Below are 21,648 nucleotides of genomic sequence, written 5' to 3'. Positions count from 1 at the left end.
ACTTGTATTTCACTTTTTATTTAATTATCTTCATAATTAAGTCTATGCAAGTACGTATGAGGCGTTTTACACACTTATGGAAATAAAAGGAAATAACAGATGAAATAGATGCACGGAACAATAAGAACCGTCAGTTCTTATTTAATTATCTTCATATATATATTCTTTAATTTACGGTTTTCCCTCATTCTCACCCATCTTTCGGTGGGCAGAAATCAGCTTAGTGGTTTTATTCCTTCATCATTTGGTAATTTGACATCTTTAAATCAACTTTATATGCATGAAAATGAGTTTGCTGTCCCCATTCCTAGTGAACTTGGGAAATTGAAGTATCTCACTGACTTTCATGTGAACAACAATCAAATTACTGGTTCTCTTCCTCCAGAATTTGGAAATTTAACTCAACTACGAAGACTTAATCTGTTTTCAAATCATTTGGTTGGTGAGATCCCAAAGGAGTTTGGGAAGATGATACTTATGTTGGAATTGTACTTGTCTGGCAACCAACTTTCAGGTGTTATACCTCTAGAGCTTGGATTTTGTGAACTCCTTGAAGTACTTGATCTATCCAAAATTAGATTGAATGGGACAATTCCAAGAAGTATAGATCAATGGGCACACATCCACTACTTGAATCTTAGTAATAACAAGATCAGTGAGAAAATTCCATCCGAGATTGGTAAATTAGTTCATCTTACAGAACTTGATTTATCTCATAATTTTCTCATGAAAGAGATACCATCTGAAGTACAAAGTTTGCAGAGTTTGCAAAAATTGGATCTTTCTCACAATAGACTATCTGGTTCCATTCCTGATGCTTTTACAAGTTTGCCTAACGGTATTGATATCAACCTTTCTTACAATGAGCTCTCAGGTCAAGTCCCCCCTTGCGCAAACTTTGTGAATGCGTCCGTAGAAAGCAATCCAGATTTGTGTGGGATATTACTGGATTGAAACTTTGTCCAAGTCAAATTATGAAAAAGAAAAATGATCCTTTTCATCATAAACTTATCCTTGTGATTGTGCTCCCCCTTATTGGGGCTGTTTTACTTGGTGTATGCACATATCGCCTTATTGCTTATCAACAACAAAATAAAAGGTCTCCACAAAAACCATCGGACGAAGAAACTGGTGATTATTTCTCTATCACAAGTTTTGATGGAAAAGTGGTGTATGTTGATGTCTTGAAGGCAACAAATGATTTCGATGAAGCATACTGCATTGGGACTGGAGGATATGGGACTGTGTACAAAGCCGAGCTACAACCTAACAATGTGGTAGTTGTCAAGAAACTTCACTCATCATCTGAGAATGTTGATCATAATGGATTCCTTAACGAGGTACGGGCATTAACGAACATAAGGCATCGAAACATAGTGAAACTCTATGGATATTGCTCCCATGTCCGCCACTCATTTTTGATTTATGAATACATTGAAAAGGGAAGCCTTGGATCAATCTTAAGAAGCGATGTCTTAGCAAAAGAATTGGATTGGTTGAAAAGGGTCATTATTGTAAAGGGCGTAGCTAATGGTTTGGCTTATATGCATCACGACTGCTCACCTCCTATAATTCATAGAGAGATATCCATAGCCAACATCCTTCTTGACTCTAATTATGAAGCACATATTTCTGATTTTGGCACGTCCAAGCTTTTAAAGCTTGATTCATCCAACTGGACCGCAATTGCAGGCACCTATGGTTATATTGCACCAGGTAACACAATCTTTTGATTGTACCTCTACATATTCTTAAGTTTCATGATAAATATAAATAAGTATATGCACATATATGTCTCAATGTTAGAATGTTGTGGGGTTGATATAGCTTTTTTTTGTTTTTATCTCATGTTTCTTTGGATGTAGAGCTTGCTTATACGATGGTGGCAAATGAGAAATGCGATGTGTATAGCTTTGGAGTTTTTGCAATAGAAGTGATAATGGGAAAGCATCCCGGAGATCTCATAACATCTTTACCAACATTGTCTGATGATTATCTGGTTCCAGCAAATGTGGGAGATAGTCGGATACCTCCTCCCTCATCCCAAGTTGAGAAACAAGTTAAGTTAGTTCTGAGTCTCTCGAGAGCATGTTTGAACTCCAATCCACATGAAAGACCAACAATGCAACAAGTGTCAAATCTGTTAATGAAGGATATGCTTTGAATTTACATCTCTTGCTTGATATACCCTATTTTCAGTGTTCCTTACTTTTCTCTAGTTCCCTATATGTATCTTGTCAATATGTATTCATTTGAATAGCTTTTTGTTAAGAAACTTTACATATGTTTGTATTAGTAAACAAATAAGTGAATGACGATTGCTGTACTTGTAAAACTCAATGCTGGAAAACAAGGAAAACGCCATACACACATCCCCCCAAACAAGAAATTATGTAAATTTTTGTTGGTATACTTTTTTATATCCGTATTAGTTTTTATTTATTTAGTAAGTTACTTGTTCTAAAATGAACAATTAATATAATGACTTCATACATTAAAAAAAATATATGTCAGTATTAGAATACAATTTTATTCTTGCACATGTGGGTACACGCAAGGTTAAGATGATATATGGGACATAATTTGGGTCTTACATCATGTTATATAAACCGCACCCTACCTAAGTCATTCAAATATACAAAATATATTCGTATTGTAGATTATATGATGAGCAATGAAAGCTAATGGTGAGATATGCCATTTATAGAATTTTATCAAACACATGGTGTTATAGATGAGATGTGTCTTTACAAAGACCGGCAATTTTAAATATTAAGAAAAAATTTAAATATCAAAACACTTTAAACAGCCTAGAATATTTTTGACTCACCACTACACTGGTTGCATGCTTTTGACTTTTGAGCTATGGAACTAAAACATACATGATTTCAGTTATTGGTATGCATTTCACTTCACTTTGATTTGAAATATGACTAGAATTAAGGGTTTATGTGGATGGGTTTGGTATAACATGGATGTAACATTAATTCCAATTTCTTACTGGTTTACGTATTATATCCCCTTCATTTCATTTCATTTCAACATGATATCACATGACGATATGATATCCATGTAACATTAATTAAATGCTGACATTTGTTATATTTTAATTAAATTAATAATATTTTAATGTATTCGTGACTATTTAAGAGGCAGGAAGAAGATGTTATATTCTCAATGATTTTATGCAGAAAATGTTATATTCTCAATGTTAAATGATGTTATGCATCACAAAGAAAGTCAAGCTTTGACCACCTAAACCTCTCATTCGATTCTCCCCAAAATTAATGTAGTTTCTCAACTCTGAAATCTCCCACTCAAGTGTCAAAACTCACGGATGAAAAGAAGCTCACAATATAAAAATAGTTAATGAAAAGAAAGAAGAAGTGTCCAGAAGTTTATAGAGGAAAAAACATTACTTTATTCATGAAAAGAGATGGCTATATATAGCCTTATGGAGTACCACGTGAGGCATGAAAGTAGCCATACAGTTCTACCCATTACTTCACCTAAGGAACCGGTACAACCCCATGACTCAATCTTCCAACGTCACTTTCTCAACGTACAACTCCAACAAATTCGGTCAAACCAAAATACCTATTCTACCTAATAAACTATTAATAAAAACATAACATATAAAACCATAAATAAATCTAAATCCAGCCATATGCATAATCACGTGACCTTGGTAAATAATTGATTAATCCCAAAATTACCCCCTTAATCAGTTATTTTTCCACTCCATTCACAGTAATGCCGGTTCATCTTCGATGATCAAGTTTGCTTCTTTTTCCCACTTTGGACATTCGTTGTTGTAATGACCGAATTCACCATATTTGTAGCATTTTACGTGACTCTTGTACCGAACACGTTCCTTACCATCTTGGCTCCTCCCGGACCCACAACCTCTTCCCCGACCACGTCCAAAGCCATCCCGATGCGAACCGCCACTGCCACAACGCATACAACCATCCGACTTTTCTTCTCTTGACAACAACAACCCACCATGAACGTCCTCCACCTTCTCGGATCCTTTGATGCGCTCCTCATATGCCTTTAATCTACCGACGACTTCATCAAAAAGCATCGTATCCAACTCAAAGCATTGCTCAATCGACGCCACAATTTGAAGAAATGACTTGGGCATAGAATCAAGTAGCCTTTTCACCAAGTCAACTTCTTCAAGTTCATGTCCGAGACTCCGTGCTTTCGAAGCGAAACCACTAAACTTGGCTGCAAAATCATCAACGGTTTCTCCCTCCTTCATACGCAAGCTTTCTAGTTCCCTCTTCAAAGTTGCTAATCGAGCCGTTCTTACCCGATCCACACCCAAATACCGAGTTTTTAATCCTTTCCAAACCCTTTTTGGATCGGTGTAATCGGACATTTGCAACACCATCTCTTCTGGTATTGCTTGAAACAGGAAAGCAAGAGCTTGTTTCTTCTTCTTTGGATCTGATTCGTCACCCGATACCCTCGCTTCAACGGTATCCCATATGCCATTTGCATCCATAATGGACTTCACTTTGACCGCCCACACCGGATAATTTGTTGGGGTCAGAACCGGAACCTGATATGTCATTGAACCACCTTCTTTTGCTGGTACCATGGTCACTATTTTCTTTCTTTTCACAGCCCCAACCTCTTCCGATCTCACCTGTTCCAGGAGCTTTTTCCACCGGTCAAGAAAACAAAGCTTCTGCCTATCCCGTTTTCTTTTACCCAGCAAGCAAGCCAAACCAAAATCCCACCCGTTTTGAATTTTTTCTGCTTGTCTCTTCCGCTTCTGGTTAGGCTCCTCTAACACTGAACAGATGGATCAAGGATGGAGGTTGCAATTTTTTCAGCCTGCTAACAAAAACGAGTTACACCCCCTTCACCAGAACCGTGGGGCTCTGATACCAAATGTAGTTTCTCAACTCTGAAATCTCCCACTCAAGTGTCAAAACTCACGGATGAAAAGAAGCTCACAATATAAAAATAGTTAATGAAAAGAAAGAAGAAGTGTCAGAAGTTTATAGAGGAAAAAACATTACTTTATTAATGAAAAGAGATGGCTATATATAGCCTTATGGAGTACCACATGAGGCATGAAAGTAGCCATACAGTTCTACCCATTACTTCACCTAAGGAACCGGTACAACCCCATGACTCAATCTTCCAACGTCACTTTCTCAACGTACAACTCCAACAAATTCGGTCAAACCAGAATACCTATTCTACCTAATAAACTATTAATAAAAACATAACATATAAAACCATAAATAAATCTAAATCCAGCCATATGCATAATCACGTGACCTTGGTAACTAATCGATTAATCCCAACAACGCTGACTAAAAAAACATTTTCCCTTCTTTCAAATACACGTTTCTTCTTCTTCTTGCCCTACAAGACGATAGCTCCTCCCACCTCCGAGATCTTTTCCGGCGGGGCCGACTCCTCACACCTCCGATCTACTCCTTCGGCGCTTAATCAGAACAGCACAAAAGTGTGGACTGTGTTTTCTGATTTTCTGGAGGACAAAAGAGGAGCCAATTGGAGTGGAGGATTCTCGATTTCCTCGAATTCTCATTCATAATCTCATCTATCTAGGTTTTTAATGTTATCTAATTTCGTGTTTTTCATTTGCTTTTCAAGGAGTAGACTTCAGGGTGGAAATTTTCGATTTGGAAATGGGTTGTTACAGCAAGATAGAAGCTAATGTTTTTGATGCACATGAGATGTTTGTTTTAAAGTTTAACTCAGATTCTGAATGCTCCTATGACGATTTCTCTACTTCTGGGACTCAACACGGATGAATTCAAACATAAATCCATGGTTTGAAAGCTAACCCACCTGCCAGAATCCATGGTTATAGAGGATGAAAATAGGTCATCTCTGGCGATGCAGATCGAATCAGGGAGATTTTATGAAATCTGGAACTGACTCTCATCCACTGTAGGTGTTTAAGAACACCATTGTCTCAATTTTTCCTATTCCACAACTCATTTCAAGATTTTATGAAATATGGAGGCTGCTTTTCTTCAAAACGTCCGTTTTCAGACCAGGTAATGACGAAGGTGAATAGCTAGAGGTAAAAAAGAGGGTCACCGTGAGTTATAAAAAAAAGGGTCTCTGGAGGGTGGGAGGATGGTTTACGGGACCCATGGTATATTTTAGTAAATATAATTAATAATTATTTAGTTTTAATAAACTAAAAAAGAAGTTTTAAGACCAGGTAGTCGTTGCTTACCAAAGACTAAAGAAATATCTTTAAAATGATAAAAAGAAAAGAGACATATCACATAACAAACGACGTGTTTGATATCGAATACAAAATCTGTAATGGTTGCTTCTCTCATACCACTTGTAACTATAGATGAAAGAAAAATTATTTTTTAATTGAAAGTTTGGGTTGCACATGGTCACGAATAGAGATAGTGGGTAAAATAGAATTTTTATGTCCACCAGGACCAGAAGAATATATACTCCGAGTTAAAAAAAAAAAAAGAGTTAGGGATTAAATGCGCAAACTATCCCAAACCATAGGGGCCATTCATATAATTTACACTAGATTTTTTAATTTGTTGAAAAAAATTGAGTATTATTGTTTGTTTTGGTGTAAGAAGTCATGGAATCAGTTAGGTATAACTTTTTTTTTAGTGTTGAGTCGATTGTAAGTTGTCATCACCCATCAGCTTACACCAATAGGAAGCGGATGCTCGGCCATCAGCTTACACCATTGCCAAGGCAAGCTCCACAATTATGGATATCTTATCCTTATATATGCATTTGATTCAGACTCTGATTTCAAACACAAACTTGAGGAACTACTCATTACATCTCTCTTTTTCAAATTTCAAAGTGTAAGAGGTACTACTATATAACACACTGTATAATGTTGATGGAGAAGTTCATTTTGGCATCACCATTCACCTTCCAAGAAATCATCACCTAATGATGTTCATGGATTGTTCTCTGGATCTTACACGAATTACTTGATGAACCCAGAAGTTCTATCCTATCCTATGATGTTAAGGGGATTCACTGATCATTACTAATTAATCATGATTACTTTAATTTTGTGGATGTTTGGAAAGGGAGTTGATGATGCATCCTAGTGCTATATTTGGAATCTCTCATACTCATAGTGAGATTTTCATGGCGTTCAAAGATGCATCCTACTATCCTAAGTTCATGGTGTTTCTGCAAAGGAGATTCCTTCACTGAACTACAGGACTGGTGCTTTCTCCTGTTCATTATCTCACATGTTTTAAGGAGTGGAGTGGGTTTAGTCTTCAACTCCCAAAATTTCAAGATCTCTTTTTATGTCAAGTGTTAAAGATAGGTTGTCTTTTTATAATAATGAAATCTCAAGATTCAATCTTTATTTAAAAAAATGATTCGGATTAGTTGTAGATACACCATGAATCATGATAATTGATTATAGGTTATGAAGAAAGGTGAAACTTTTTTTGTATTATAATGCTGACACGTGGCATGCCCGCATCAGTCTTTTCGCAGACCCAAGCCTTTGCCATGGCAGCGTGACTTGTTGGAAGACAGCCTCAAAGCAGCGGGTCTACCAGGATTGGATAATGCTGCAAAATTATATGTCTCCAATTTAGACATTGGAGTCACCAATGAAGATATAAGGGTAACACAGCTTCCAACTATCACCAATTTCTTTTCTTTTCTTATATTTTCTCTAAGTTTAACAATTGATATGGGCCCCACCACAGGAACTGTTTTCTGAGATTGGAGAGCTGAATAGATATGCAATTCATTATGACAAAAGTGGTCGTCCAAATGTAAGTGTAACTAAAGAGTATCAAATTCTTTAATTAAAAAAAGTATATAGTTTTTTTTAAAAATATTTTTGTTATTTTTGTTTTAGGGAACAGCTGAAGTGATATTTGCAAGAAGAAATGATGCATTTCAAGCATTTAAACGTTACAACAATGTACAGTTGGATGGGAAGCCAATGAAGATTGAGATTGTAGGGTCAAAGTCGGATGCTCCTCTTTCGCCACGTGTCAATCTGGTTGGAGGAGTAAATGGACAGAGGACAGTTGTCATGATGTAAGTTGCCTTTCTTATGTGAAATTACTCTTTTCAAGTACGTGAAAAAGAAAACAAGAGAAAAAGGTAGCTCAAGTATAAATTAGGACATGCAAACCATTCTTTTTTATTAAAAGCAACATGGCAAAGAAAATAATGTCATCTTCATATTGGAAACTAATTATTTTCTCTCCACCATATATTCTCTTTCCTCACTTAGGGTCTTTAATTCCATCCATAATTATTATGATAGGCTCTTTCCTTTTGTGATGTAATATTTTGCTGTATATGTATCCTCTGTAGAAAATATCAAAAACCTTTGATATCACAATTCGTTTATGGTATCAGAGCGGGGTGATCCAAAATCAAATCACAAAGAAACCTTAATCGATAGTTCATATGGCTGGAGATGAGGCTTTGAAGAACAAAGATGAAGGAGAAACTATCAACCACAATTCTCCGTTTTACCTACACGCTTCCGACTATCCAAAACAGTTACATGTAAACGATACTCTTACCGACAAAAACTACGGCGATTGGGAACAGGAGATAATGAATTTTTTGTTCGCTAAAAACAAGACTGGATTCATTGATGGGTCGATCGAGATGCCAGAAAAGGATCAGACAAATACCTACCATGGATGCGTTGCGATGCGACGATCAAAGGCTGGTTAACCACAGCCATGGAGAAAGAAATCCGCAACAGTGTGAAATACGCCAAAACTGCAGCCGAGATCTGGAGAGACTTGAAGGAGCGGTTTGGGAAGGAAAGCGCCCCCAAAGCATACGAACTGAAGCAGTCTCTAAATACCACCCGGCAAGATGGCATGACAGTTTCAGCATATTACACGAGACTACGGGTTTTGTGGGACGAAATCGAATCGATTTTGCCAACTCCCAAGTGTTCATGCAATGGATGCAAGTGTGAACTCGGAAGGAAGATGGTTGAATTAAAAGAAAAGGAAAGAATCTATGAGTTTTTGATGGGGCTTGATGATCAGTTCAGCGTCATTAAGACTCAAATTCTAGCAATGAAACCAACTCCAAACCTCAGCAATGTGTATCATTTAGTTGCTGAAGATGAACAACAGCGCATCATTGGAGCATCAAAAGGACCGGTCCGTGAAGTGGCAGCCTTTCAGGCAAATTTTCAGGGAAGGCGAAACCAATATGAAAAGGATGGACGAAAGATGAATTCCCAGGTCAACAAAACAGCACACTGTAGTCATTGTGGAAAAGACGGGCATGATAAAGATGGGTGTTTTAAAAGAATTGGTTACCCGGAATGGTGGCCGGGAAAGGGCAAGGGAGATAAGTCAAGGCCAAAGGCTGCAATGGTAGAAACAAAAATATGTCCTATACCAGGCATGACAGAGGAGCAGTACGCAAGTTTCTTGAAATTATTTGAAGGAAGCAAAGTTGAACCTGTTGTGGCTAACATGGCAGGTAGGATGAAGGTCGATGATGATTGGGTTGTGGACTCGGGTGCAACTGAACACATAACATGCAAAGGACGCTTACTTCAAAACTTGAACATGAGCATGATTGAAAGGCCTGTCACAATCCCCAATGGAGAATCAATCCCAGTTAAAGGGAAAGGCAATTTTCTTTTAAAGGAGGGATTAGATATTAAAGGAGTCCTTTATGTGCCAAACTTTACATGCAATCTTCTATCTGTACGAAGATTGACTAAAGATCTTAACTGTGCAGTGACGTTTTTCCCCGACTTTTTTGTTTTGCAGGATCTGAAGGCGGGGAACTTGATTGGAGCGGGTAACTGTCATGGTGGTCTATACCGAATGGGGGGAATAAAAGAAGAAAGGCGAGCAATGATGGTGACAATGGAATCATGGCACAAACGACTCGGACATGCCTCCAATGTTAAGTTATCGCATGTTAGTTTTCTTAAGGGTGCTTCCTTGAATTTTGAAGACAAAGTTTGTGATTCTTGTAATAAAGCTAAACTTACTCGATTGCCATTTCCGGTCAGCTATATTAAAACAAATAATTGTTTCGATTTAATCCACTGTGATGTTTGGGGCAAATACAGGAAACCATCACTTACGGGTGCAAATTATTTCCTAACGGTAGTTGATGATTTTAGTAGAACCGTGTGGGTTTATTTACTGAAACACAAACATGAGGCTAGTAATTGTTTAATTGATTTTTACAATATGGTCAAAACTCAATTTGGAAAGGGCATAAAAAGGATTAGGTGTGACAACGGTGGAGAGTTTGTGTCAAATTACATGAGACAATTCTACAGCAAGCAGGGAATTATCCTAGAAACAACTTGTCCTCATACCCCACAGCAAAATGGGGTGGTTGAGCGAAAACATAGACACCTTTTGGAAATTGCACGTGCCCTACATTTTGAAGCAAACCTTCCGACAATCTTTTGGGGGGAGTGCGTTCTAACGGCTGCTTATATAGTAAATAGGTTACCATCAAAAGTTATAAACAACAAAACTCCGTATGAAATCCTATTTGTGAGTCAACCTGAATACGATCACATGTGGGTTTTTGGTTGTTTGGTATACTACAAAAATGTTGAGGCCAATGGGGACAAGTTCGAGCCGAGAGGAAAACCGGGTGTGTTTATGGGTTATCCTCCAGGAAAAAGGGGATACAAAATTTACGATATACAACAAAGAAAGATGGTGATGACAAGAGATGTTAGATTTGTCGAGAACATTTTTCCTTTTTCCAAGATATCGTTGAAGGAATACGAACAAGAAATATTTGAACACTTGGATCCCATCACCGAATGCCAAGACTTGCATGACAGGCCCATCGAAAATATGGAGCAAGGGGGAGTTCCCTCCCAAACCATTGAAGATGAAGGAAATAAAATTTCGCATGAGGAGCCCATTGAAGATACAGAGACAAGGGGAGCTCCCATGCAGACCGATGAAATTGAGCAAACTGAATTGGAAGCAACTGGTCCAGACATGCAAAGTGGTGAGGAAGAAAATGATATTCACTTAGAAGAAACACATGAAAGAACAAATGAAGAGATACCCACTGTTCAACAAGAATTCGAAGAAGGAAGACAGACTAGAAAGAGAACACAACCAAGACATTTAAGTGATTATCACGTAAAACTCCCCCCTTCGCTTGATCACACGCAACCCGTACCCAATCAAGAGTCCTCGTCGGTACATTCGCTATCTCATTATGTTTCTTATGAACAATTTTCTAACTCTCACAAAGCTTTTCTATCAGCCATTAGCAACCATGATGAACCAAAGTCATTTTATCAAGCAGCTCAAGATGAAAATTGGAAGGAGGGCTATGAAAAGGGAGATTCATGCTCTCGAACGAAACGGGACGTGGACCCTTGAAAACCTACCAAAAGGAAAGAAGGTCATTGATTCGAAATGGGTATACAAGATCAAATTTAAACCAAACTGAGAGGTTGAAAGATACAAGGCGAGACTTGTGGCAAAGGGGTTCACACAAATGGAGGGAGTTGATTATCATGACACCTTTGCCCCGGTAGCTAAATTAGTAACAATGAGAACTCTCCTCACTGTTGCTGTGAAACGGGGATGGGAGATTCAACAACTTGATGTGAACAACGCCTTCTTGCATGGTGATCTTGAAGAAGAAGTTTATATGAAGATCCCACAAGGATTCTCAAGCGATAATGAAACAAGAGTTTGCAAACTCAAGAAGTCAATCTATGGGTTGAAGCAAGCGTCACGAAATTGGTATCACAAGTTCACGAAATCGCTCACAGGTCTTGGTTACAAGCAATCAAAGGCAGATCACTCGTTGTTCATTTATGAAAATGCAGGAATATATGTGGGAGCCCTCATATATGTGGATGATGTGATTATTGTAGGAAACAATACAGAGCATATTGCAAGAACAAAGAACCATCTAGACAAAGAATTCAGCATAAAGGACCTTGGTCCTTTGAAGTACTTCTTAGTAATAGAAGTTGCAAGAACATCCGAAGGTTTGGTTCTAAGCCAACGAAAGTGCACTCTGGACATTCTTGAAGATAGTGGAATGAAAGGATGCAGACCCAGTTCGTTTCCCATGGAGCAGAACCTAAAACTCGACAAAGGAGAAGAAGAAGAAAAGGTTGATGCTGGTAAATATCGGAGACTTGTGGGTCGTCTGCTTTATCTACAAGTTACTCGCCCAGACATAGCATATTCTGTGAATATCTTAAGTCAATTCGTTGGGGGATCCAAGACATAATCATATGGAAGCTGCAAACCGGGGTACTGAGATATCTTAAAATCATCGTTGGTCAAGGCATTCTCTTACCGAAGGGAGATGATGTTAATCTTGTAGCCTATTGTGACGCGGATTGGCTTGGATGCCCTCTTAGTAGGCGATCTAGAACGGGCTATGTACTCTTGTTGGGAGGAGCTCCAATATCTTGGAAATCCAAGAAACAATCGGTGGTGTCGCGCTCTTCTGCCGAGGCGGAATATCGGGCCATGGCTACATCCGTTAGTGAAATTATATGGGTTCGTTGGTTACTGAAAGAGCTTAACGTTGCTGCAACCGGTCCAACACAACTGTTATGTGATAATCAAGCGGCTAAACACATAGCTAACAATCCCGTTTTCCATGAACGGACAAAACACGTTAAAATGGATTGCTATTTTGTCCGTGAGCGTGTTGAACGAAAGGAAGTTGAGCCCGTATTCATCAACTCCAAACAGCAAGTGGCAGATTTATTCACGAAACCTCTTGGTTCTCACCCCCTTCGTGAATTGTTAGTCAAGTTGGGCATTCGAAATCTACATGCGCCAACTTGAGGGGGAGTATTGGAAACTAATTATTTTCTCTCCACCATATATTCTCTTTCCTCACTTAGGGTCTTTAATTCCATCCGTAATTATTGTGATAGGCTCTTTCCCTTTGTGATGTAATATTTTGCTGTATATGTATCCTCTGTATCCTCTGTAGAAGATATCAAAAACCTTTGATATCACAATTCGTTTACTTCAAACTTGTTATTTTTCTCTATAACTCTACTTATCATCACACTCTCCCCGATACCAAATTTCACTTCTGCTTCTTTGGAGGAAGCCGATGCTCTTCTTAAATGGAAAGAAAGCCTTGAAATCCCAAAAAACTCCTTGCTCTCTTCATGGATTCCCATCCCTTTGAATTCCAGTGCATCGGTTCCGTGCACTTCTTGGTTTGGAGTAGTTTGCAATGCTGATGGGAGCATTCAGAAGTTGAACCTCAATTCATCTGGATTAAAGGGTACGCTTCATCAATTTTCATTCTCTTTGCTACACAATCTTACACATTTTGATCTCAGCCTAAACAACCTCTTTGGCCCCATCCCACCAGAAATCCAACTTTTGTCCAAACTTGTATATCTTGATTTTACAGAGAATAAGTTTTCTGGAGTAATCCCACCTGAAATTGGAACCCTGCACCAACTATCCATCTTGTACCTAAACTCAAACAATATATCTGGCTCAATTCCTTCATCATTGGGTGATTTGACATCTTTGATTGTCCTTTGTTTGCATCAAAATCAACTCTCTGGTCCCATTCCTATTGAAATTGGAAATCTGAAGTCTCTCACTCATCTTGCGGTGTACAAAAATCAACTTACTGGTTCTATTCCTTCATCATTGGGTAATTTGACATCTTTGAATCTCCTTTATTTGTACCAAAATCAACTATCTGGTAAAATTCCAGCTGAACTTGGGAATCTGAAGTCTCTCACTGATCTTCAGTTGAGCGTCAATCAACTTAATGGTTCTATTCCTTCATCATTGGGTAATTTGACATCTTTGAATTTCCTTTATTTGTTTCAAAATCAACTCTCTGGTCCCATTCCTGTAGAACTTGGGAATTTGAAGTCTCTCACCCATCTTGTTGTGAGTGAGAATCAACTTAATGGCTCTATTCCTTCATCATTTGGTGATTTGACATCTTTGAATGTCCTTTATTTGCACCAGAATCATCTCTCAGGTCCCATTCCTATTGAACTTGGGAATTTGAAGTCTCTCACCGATCTTGCTCTGCGTGGTAATCAACTTAATGGTTCTATTCCTTCATCACTAGCAAATCCGAGCAACATACGGTGGCTGGCCCTAGTTGAGAATAAATTATCTGGTCACATTCCTAGTGAAATTGGGATGTTGAAGTCTCTCACCCATCTTTCGGTGGGCAGAAATCAGCTTAGTGGTTTTATTCCTTCATCATTTGGTAATTTGACATCTTTAAATTTCCTTTATATGGGTCACAATGAGCTTGCTGGCCCCATTCTAGTGAACTTGGGAAATTGAAGTATCTCACTGACTTTCATGTGAACAACAATCAAATTACTGGTTCTCTTCCTCCAGAATTTGGAAATTTAACTCAACTACACAGACTTAATCTGTCTTCAAATCATTTGGTTGGTGAGATCCCAAAGGAGTTTGGGAAGATGATACTTATGTTGGAATTGTACTTGTCTGGCAACCAACTTTCAGGTGTTATACCTCTAGAGCTTGGATTTTGTGAACTCCTTGAAGTACTTGATCTATCCAAAAATAGATTGAATGGGACAATTCCAAGAAGTATAGATCAATGGGCACACATCCACTACTTGAATCTTAGTAATAACAAGCTCAGTGAGAAAATTCCATCCGAGATTGGTAAATTAGTTCATCTTACGGAACTTGATTTATCTCATAATTTTCTCACAAAAGAGATACCATCTGAAGTACAAAGTTTGCAGAGTTTGCAAAAATTGGATCTTTCTCACAATAGACTATCTGGTTCTATTCCTGATGCTTTTGTAAATTTGCCTCGTGGTATTGATATCAACCTTTCTTTCAATAGGCTCTCAGGTCCAGTCCCCCTTTCCGCTAACTTTGTGAATGCGTCCATAGAAAGCAATCCAAATTTGTGTGGGAATATTACGGGAGTGAAACTTTGTCAAACTCAAATTATGAAAAAGAAAAATGATCCCTTTCATCATAAACTTGTCCTTGTGATTATGCTCCCCCTTATCGGGGCTGTTTTACTTGGTGTATGCACATATGGCCTTATTGCTTATCAACAACAAAAGAAAAAGTCTCCACAAAAACCATCGGACGATGAAACTGGTGATTATTTCTCTATTACAAGTTTTGATGGAGCAGTAGTGTATGATGACATCTTGAAAGCAACTAATTTTGATGAAGCATACTCCATTGGGAACGGAGGATATGGGACTGTGTACAAAGCCGAGCTACAACCTAATAATGTGGTAGCTGTCAAGAAACTCCACTCAGGGTGTGAGAATGTTGACCATAATGGATTCCTTAATGAGGTACGAGCATTAACGAACATAAGGCATCGAAACATAGTGAAACTTTATGGATATTGCTCCCATGCCCGCCACTCATTTTTGATTTATGAATACCTTGAAAATGGAAGCCTTGGATCATTCTTAAGAAGCGATGTCTTAGCAAAAGAATTGGATTGGTTGAAAAGGGTAAATATTGTAAAGGGTGTAGCTAATGGTTTGGCTTATATGCATCACGACCGCTCACCTCCTATAATTCATAGAGACATATCCATAGCCAACATCCTTCTCGACTCTGATTATGAAGCACATATTTCTGATTTTGGCACATTGAAGCTTTTAAAGCTCGATTCATCGAACTGGACCGCAATTGCAGGCACCTATGGTTATATTGCACCAGGTAACACAATCTTGTGACCGTACTTCTACATCTTTTTAAGTTTCATGATATATATATATATATATATATATATATATATATATATATATATATATATATATATATATATATATATATAAATAAGTATATGCACATACATGTATCTATGTTAGAATCTTGTGGGGTTGATATAGCTTTTTTTGTTTTTATCTCATGTTCCATTGGATGTAGAACTTGCTTATACGATGGTGGCAAATGAGAAATGCGATGTGTATAGCTTTGGAGTTGTTGCACTAGAAGTTGTAATGGGAAAGCATCCTGGAGAACTGATAACATCGTTACCAACATTGTCTGCTGATCATCTGGTGCCAGAAAATGTGGAAGATAGTCGGATACCTCCTCCCTCATCACAAGTTGAGAAACAAGTTAGGTCGGTTCTGAGTCTCACAAGAGCATGTTTGAACTCCAATCCACTTGAAAGACCAACAATGCAACAAGTTTCAAATCGGTTGATGAAGGATCTGCTTTGAATTGACATCTCTTGCCTGAATAATATAGTGTATTTTCAGTGTTCTTTACTTTTTCTCAAGTTCCCTATATGCACCTTGCCAATATCTATTCATTTGAATGGCTTTTTTTTTGAAGAAACTTAACATATGTTTGTAGTAGTAAAGAAACCAGTCAATGAAGATTGGTATACTTCTAAAAACACACTACTGGAAATCAAGGACAACCCCATACATGCATCCCTCAAAACAAGAAATTTTGTTAAATTTTGTTGGTATGCTTTTTATATTGGTTTCAAGTTTTATTTATTCAGTAAGTTACATATTTTAAAATGAATAATTAATTATAACGATGTTATACTTTTGAAAAAAAATATATGTCAATATTACCATACGATTTTATCCTCGCACAAAATGTGGGTAAACATGTGGTTAATTTGATACATGGGCCATAATTTGGGTCGTACATCATGTTATACAACCCATACCCCACCTAAGTCATTCAAATATACAAAATATATTTCTATTCTAGATTTATGATGAGCAATCAAAACTAATGGTGAGATATGTCATTGGAGAATTTTATCAACCACATGGTATTATAGATGAGATGTGTCTTTACAAAGATGGAAAATTTTAAATATTAAGAAAAAAAAATCATATATCAATGCATTTTAAACATTCTGGAGCATTTTTGACCCACAGTCCATTCCTAGCAAGCTTTTGAGCTATTGAATTCCAAATTTGACAGCCTAAAACATTTACACAAGATAACTAACTAAATAGTTCAACTAAAACGTACATGCAGCGGCGGACCTTAGTGGGGCATTTGGGGTCCCGGGCCACTGCTCAATTTCCGGCACACAGTGTAAATTTCTTTTTTTTTTTTAGTTTTTTCTATTAGGTGCACCCGCTTGAAATACGAGGGACACCCCTACTAAAACAGTCTGCGTCCGCCACTGCTTACATGCTTTTAGTTATTGGTATGCATCTGGTCTCATACAACTGACGTGGCATTATATACAAAAAAAAAAAAACATTCAGGCATTTCATCAAAAAGTTACTATTCGTTAAAACTCATAATTTTGCCACTAACATGTACAAATGATCCTAAACCGTTAATATTCATTAAACTCACATTTGGTTGGATTCAAATGATATGACAGCGGTTTCTGATGTATTCAATATGAATTTCCATATTCAGCATGATTTGGTTGTGGTTTCTGCACTTGGGAATTTGGAATTGGTTTTGTCAATGGTGTCGAAACCCTGGTATTCTTAAAGGATGTTGCGTACTTCTCCAAACGGGGGTATGAAAGTAGAATTGTTGTGAGCCTTGTGCTATTATAAAGTTATATGGTCTTTTTGGAAAACACGCAATTCCAGAGTTTTTAATCATCAAGATAAAGTGTTTGATGAGATTTAATTGCTATCCTTCAACTGGGTAAATAACAGAGGTAGTAGATTCAAACCTACAATGGAAAACTGGTGCAATTGATCCTGGGGAGGGGGGTTGTCTGGTGCTTAAAATTCATGTTGGTGTTGTTATGATAGAAGTAAACAATCAACTAAATAACAAATATATAACAAACAAACTTCAAATCTAATATAAATACAAGAAGTAATTCACAAGAAAAGCATACTTGAATGTGTTACACATAACTGAATACAAACGAAATTATAAAAGATTGAGGCCTGCAAGCAGTGTTCTAAGACAGAAATTTCCCCGGTATGTATCTGCCATGAGGATACAACAATCAATCCAATTGAATCTGTCGAAAATTTCTATCTTCCCTTCATCTTCAGAAAAACGAATATTTTCCCACCAAAAACCTAATAATTAAATCATCATGATATGGCGACAATTTTCTCTTAAAACCGTCATCTTCTACATATAAAAGGATGATGGACGTTCCATTTAGATGTGACAAGATACAATATCCGAAATCTTATTTCTCTGCAACTCTCGGTCTCTCTAAAAATGCAAAACAACAATGTATATTTTGTTTTTTGGATTTGGAAGAAGCCTGAATTCCAAATCGATTATTCTTAGATTATCCCAAATCAGATTTCATGATACCCATCAAATCACAGATTTTGGAAAGTGTATATTCAAACACGATAATGTTAGCTAATCTACCCTAATCTACCTCTACCCTAATTAATAAAAGAGTAGCTTTATGTCCATGTGTCTTCATGTGGTTAACTTAATTTTTGTTATGTCCACGTGTCTTAATGTGGTTAACTCAATTTTTTGTTTCCCACTTAAATATATTAAACCTCCGTCTATACTCGGATTCCATTTAATTTTCCTTAAAATAAACATTCAAAATCATAGACTATCAATGTAATCCCAATAAACCAGGAAATATCTTCTTTCAGTTTTGAATCAGATAGCGTAGTCTGTCGATTTCATATAGACCTCCATCCCCATCGATTTCAAGAGTATTCCATTGATTCATCTCTCCCGTTCCTAATTTGTGAGTCATCAACCTTCATTTGGTATGTTTTTCAATCCTTTTTGCAATTTCTCCAATCAATTTTTTTATCGTCCTCATTATCTCAATGTAATCGAAATTAAAATGACCTAATACCTAAATCAGTCTCCAGTTCTTTAACCTCAAAAATTGATGTCGTCACTGACACTTGAACGAGTAAGCATTTTCCTATCATTTTTTTTGTTTGCTTATGGGTTTTTATTGCTTTAGATCAATATAAAAGACCGAGACATTTGAAATTTTAAACTCTTCTTGTTTGATTTTTACATGTTTGAGTTTGGATTTTGTTCCCATCATCCCTCCTAAGCCCTAAGAATTTTATTTTATAGGTATGTATTCAAAGATTATATATATATATATATATATATATATATATATATATATATATATATATATATATATATATATATATATATATATATATATATATAGGTTCAGGTTCATTTGAGACCATTCTAATTTTATGAGACCGTGAGACCAAATCTAAAAATAATTTTAAAATGCAAAATAAATGGAAAAATCTAAAAATCTTTTTTTAAATATTATTTTCGGAACTTGAATTAACTAAAAAAATAAAAAAAAAATAATAAAAAATCCCGTTTTTTTTGAAAAATACGTGAAATATTCTAATAGAATATTACACTGACATATTCTAAAAAATAATTTTAAAATGCAAAATAAATGGAAAAATCTAAAAATTCTTTTTTTAAATATTATTTTCGGAACTTGAATTAACTAAAAAAAATAAAAAAAAATAAAAAAAAATCCCATTTTTTTTGAAAAATACGTGAAATATTCTAATAGAATATTACACTGTACATATTCTAAAAAATAATTTTAAAATGCAAAATAAATGGAAAAATCCAAAAATTCTTTTTTTAAATATTATTTTCGGAACTTGAATTAACTAAAAAAAAATAAAAAAATACGTCTCACGGTCTCACAAAATTAGGCCGTCTCACATGAACCTAACCCTATATATATATATATATATATATATATATATATATATATATATATATATATATATATATATAGAGAGAGAGAGAGAGAGAGAGAGAGAGAGAGAGTTAGGTTCAAATGTTTTTAACAAGTATTGTGTGCCTAAATGCACCAATTAGAATTTAGCAAATTATTAATTATTTTATTTATTATTTGAGGGTAATTATGTAATCTTTCATTTTAATTCTTTATTTAATCTGATTCTTATCCCTTTATATTAGGCAATGATTTATGATTGATTTAGTTATCATTAATATAGTTTTATTTATATACAAACGTCCCCCCTCACAGAACACATTTGTCGATTCCATTCACAGAACACAATTGTCGATTCCATTAGCTGCTGGTCAATTTGTTTTACACAATCGATGGATGTTCATACTGGAAATCGGAACCAGGTATTCATACATTACTAACAACATCTCTCTATGATAATGAAGATATTTTTGAAACGTCCCCCACACACCCTTTAACTATTTTTACATATACATATGTATCAAATCTGATAATCTTCCAGGAAAATGAAGATCAAAATCCCGGGAAAGATTTGGGTAATGTCAATGATCCCAAGAACCCGGTGAATGAAGTTGTGAAGAAAAAAAGAAGATGTAAAAAATGCTTTGGAATTGGTCATGATAGCAGGAACTGTCCTTTTGGATTGAAGAAAGAATAGAACTACAAGAAATTCATCAAATTAGTCGTTTTTATATATTATTTACTTTGATTTCAGTAAAATAAAAGTATGTTTTTGATGAATTATATGGTATTATCAAGTTTCAGTTCAGTGTAATAAAATTATTGTTTGATGAATTCTAGGTGTTTTCCTTTAATTATTATGTTTACAACTAATAAGATGTATGTTGTTTCTGGTATATTTATGTTTCGTAGGATAATACAATATATCATTCCAACATAATATCAGATGAAAACACTACAGTTCTAAATCCAACATAATGTCAAAAATAATGTTCATTATATTTCATAAAATATGTATGATGTTTCATATATTCAAATCACATAATGTCAAAAAATAAATATGGTAAACAATGAGCAATACAAATAATTGAACTTAAACAGTTTAAGAGTTAATTGTGTTCAGCACCATATTACTATAATATTCTAGTAGATTGATTTGGAGATAACACATAGTATGCTTTTTTGGTAGACATATTGCTATATAATTCTTTCAGAATGATATTCAATGTGTGCATTGAATCGAGGTAATACAAATTGATAAGTTTTATAAGTCATATTGGTAGAGTATTCTGATAGAATTATGTCATTCTGATAATATGCAGAGTTTTATAATCCATATTGAAATTATCACAACTATATTGTCCCCTCCATGAGCAATACAAATAATTGAAGTTAAACAGTTTGAATCACATAATGTCAAAAAATAAATATTGTAAACAATGAGCAATACAAATAATTGAACTTAAACAGTTTAAGAGTTAATTGTGTTCAACACCGTATTACTATAATATTCTAGTAGATTGATTTGGAGATAACACATAGTATGCTTTTTTGTTAGACATATTGCTATATAATTCTTTTAGAATGATATTCAATGTGTGCATTGAATCGAGGTAATACAAATTGATAAGTTTTATAAGTCATATTGGTAGAGTATTCTGATAGAATTATGTCATTCTGATAATATGCAGAGTTTTATAATCCATATTGAAATTATCACAACTATATTGTCCCCTCCATGAGCAATACAAATAATTGAAGTTAAACAGTTTAAATAACATAATGTCAAAAAATAAATATTGTAAACAATGAGCAATACAAATAATTGAACTTAAACAGTTTAAGAGTTAATTGTCTTTAGCACCATATTACTATAATATTCTAGTAGATTGATTTGGAGATAACACATAGTAAACATTTTTGTTAGCCATATTGCTATATAATTCTTTCAGAATGATATTCAATGTGTGCATTGATTCGAGG

At 35.7% G+C, this 21,648-nt stretch overlaps 3 protein-coding genes and 2 pseudogenes across 3 annotated transcripts in view; 4 read left to right on the top strand and 1 right to left on the bottom strand.

Annotated features, from left to right (window-relative positions):
- Window positions 1-974: 974 nt before the first annotated feature.
- Window positions 975-2,164, top strand: LOC145164070 (MDIS1-interacting receptor like kinase 2 pseudogene; annotated as a pseudogene).
- Window positions 2,165-3,745: 1,581 nt separating this feature from the next.
- LOC145164069 (uncharacterized) lies at window positions 3,746-4,609 on the bottom strand. The gene has a single exon (XM_079082791.1). It carries the CDS (start codon window positions 4,607-4,609, stop codon window positions 3,746-3,748), a length of 864 nt encoding a protein of 287 aa, XP_078938917.1.
- Window positions 4,610-5,053: 444 nt separating this feature from the next.
- The window catches only part of LOC145164068 (THO complex subunit 4D-like), a 56,531-nt gene continuing 39,936 nt past the window's right edge, over window positions 5,054-21,648 (top strand). Inside the window, exons 1-5 of the mRNA XM_079082790.1 lie at window positions 5,054-5,137; window positions 6,694-6,732; window positions 7,496-7,639; window positions 7,725-7,793; window positions 7,880-8,064. Coding sequence (XP_078938916.1) covers window positions 5,054-5,137; window positions 6,694-6,732; window positions 7,496-7,639; window positions 7,725-7,793; window positions 7,880-8,064 — 521 coding nt within the window. The remainder of the gene's footprint in view (window positions 5,138-6,693; window positions 6,733-7,495; window positions 7,640-7,724; window positions 7,794-7,879; window positions 8,065-21,648) is intronic.
- On the top strand, window positions 8,400-9,910 carry LOC145166583 (uncharacterized). Its single transcript, XM_079085590.1, has 2 exons — window positions 8,400-9,489; window positions 9,786-9,910. Exons 1-2 carry the CDS (start codon window positions 8,685-8,687, stop codon window positions 9,818-9,820), a joined length of 840 nt encoding a protein of 279 aa, XP_078941716.1. The 5' UTR covers window positions 8,400-8,684; the 3' UTR covers window positions 9,821-9,910.
- Window positions 11,506-16,336, top strand: LOC145162163 (uncharacterized; annotated as a pseudogene).

This window comes from Lactuca virosa, chromosome 3, assembly GCF_052849685.1.
Source record: "Lactuca virosa cultivar CGN04683 chromosome 3, Lactuca_virosa_CGN04683_v6, whole genome shotgun sequence".
Taxonomy (NCBI): Eukaryota; Viridiplantae; Streptophyta; class Magnoliopsida; order Asterales; family Asteraceae; genus Lactuca; species Lactuca virosa.
This window is presented reverse-complemented; position numbering and strand designations above follow the sequence as displayed.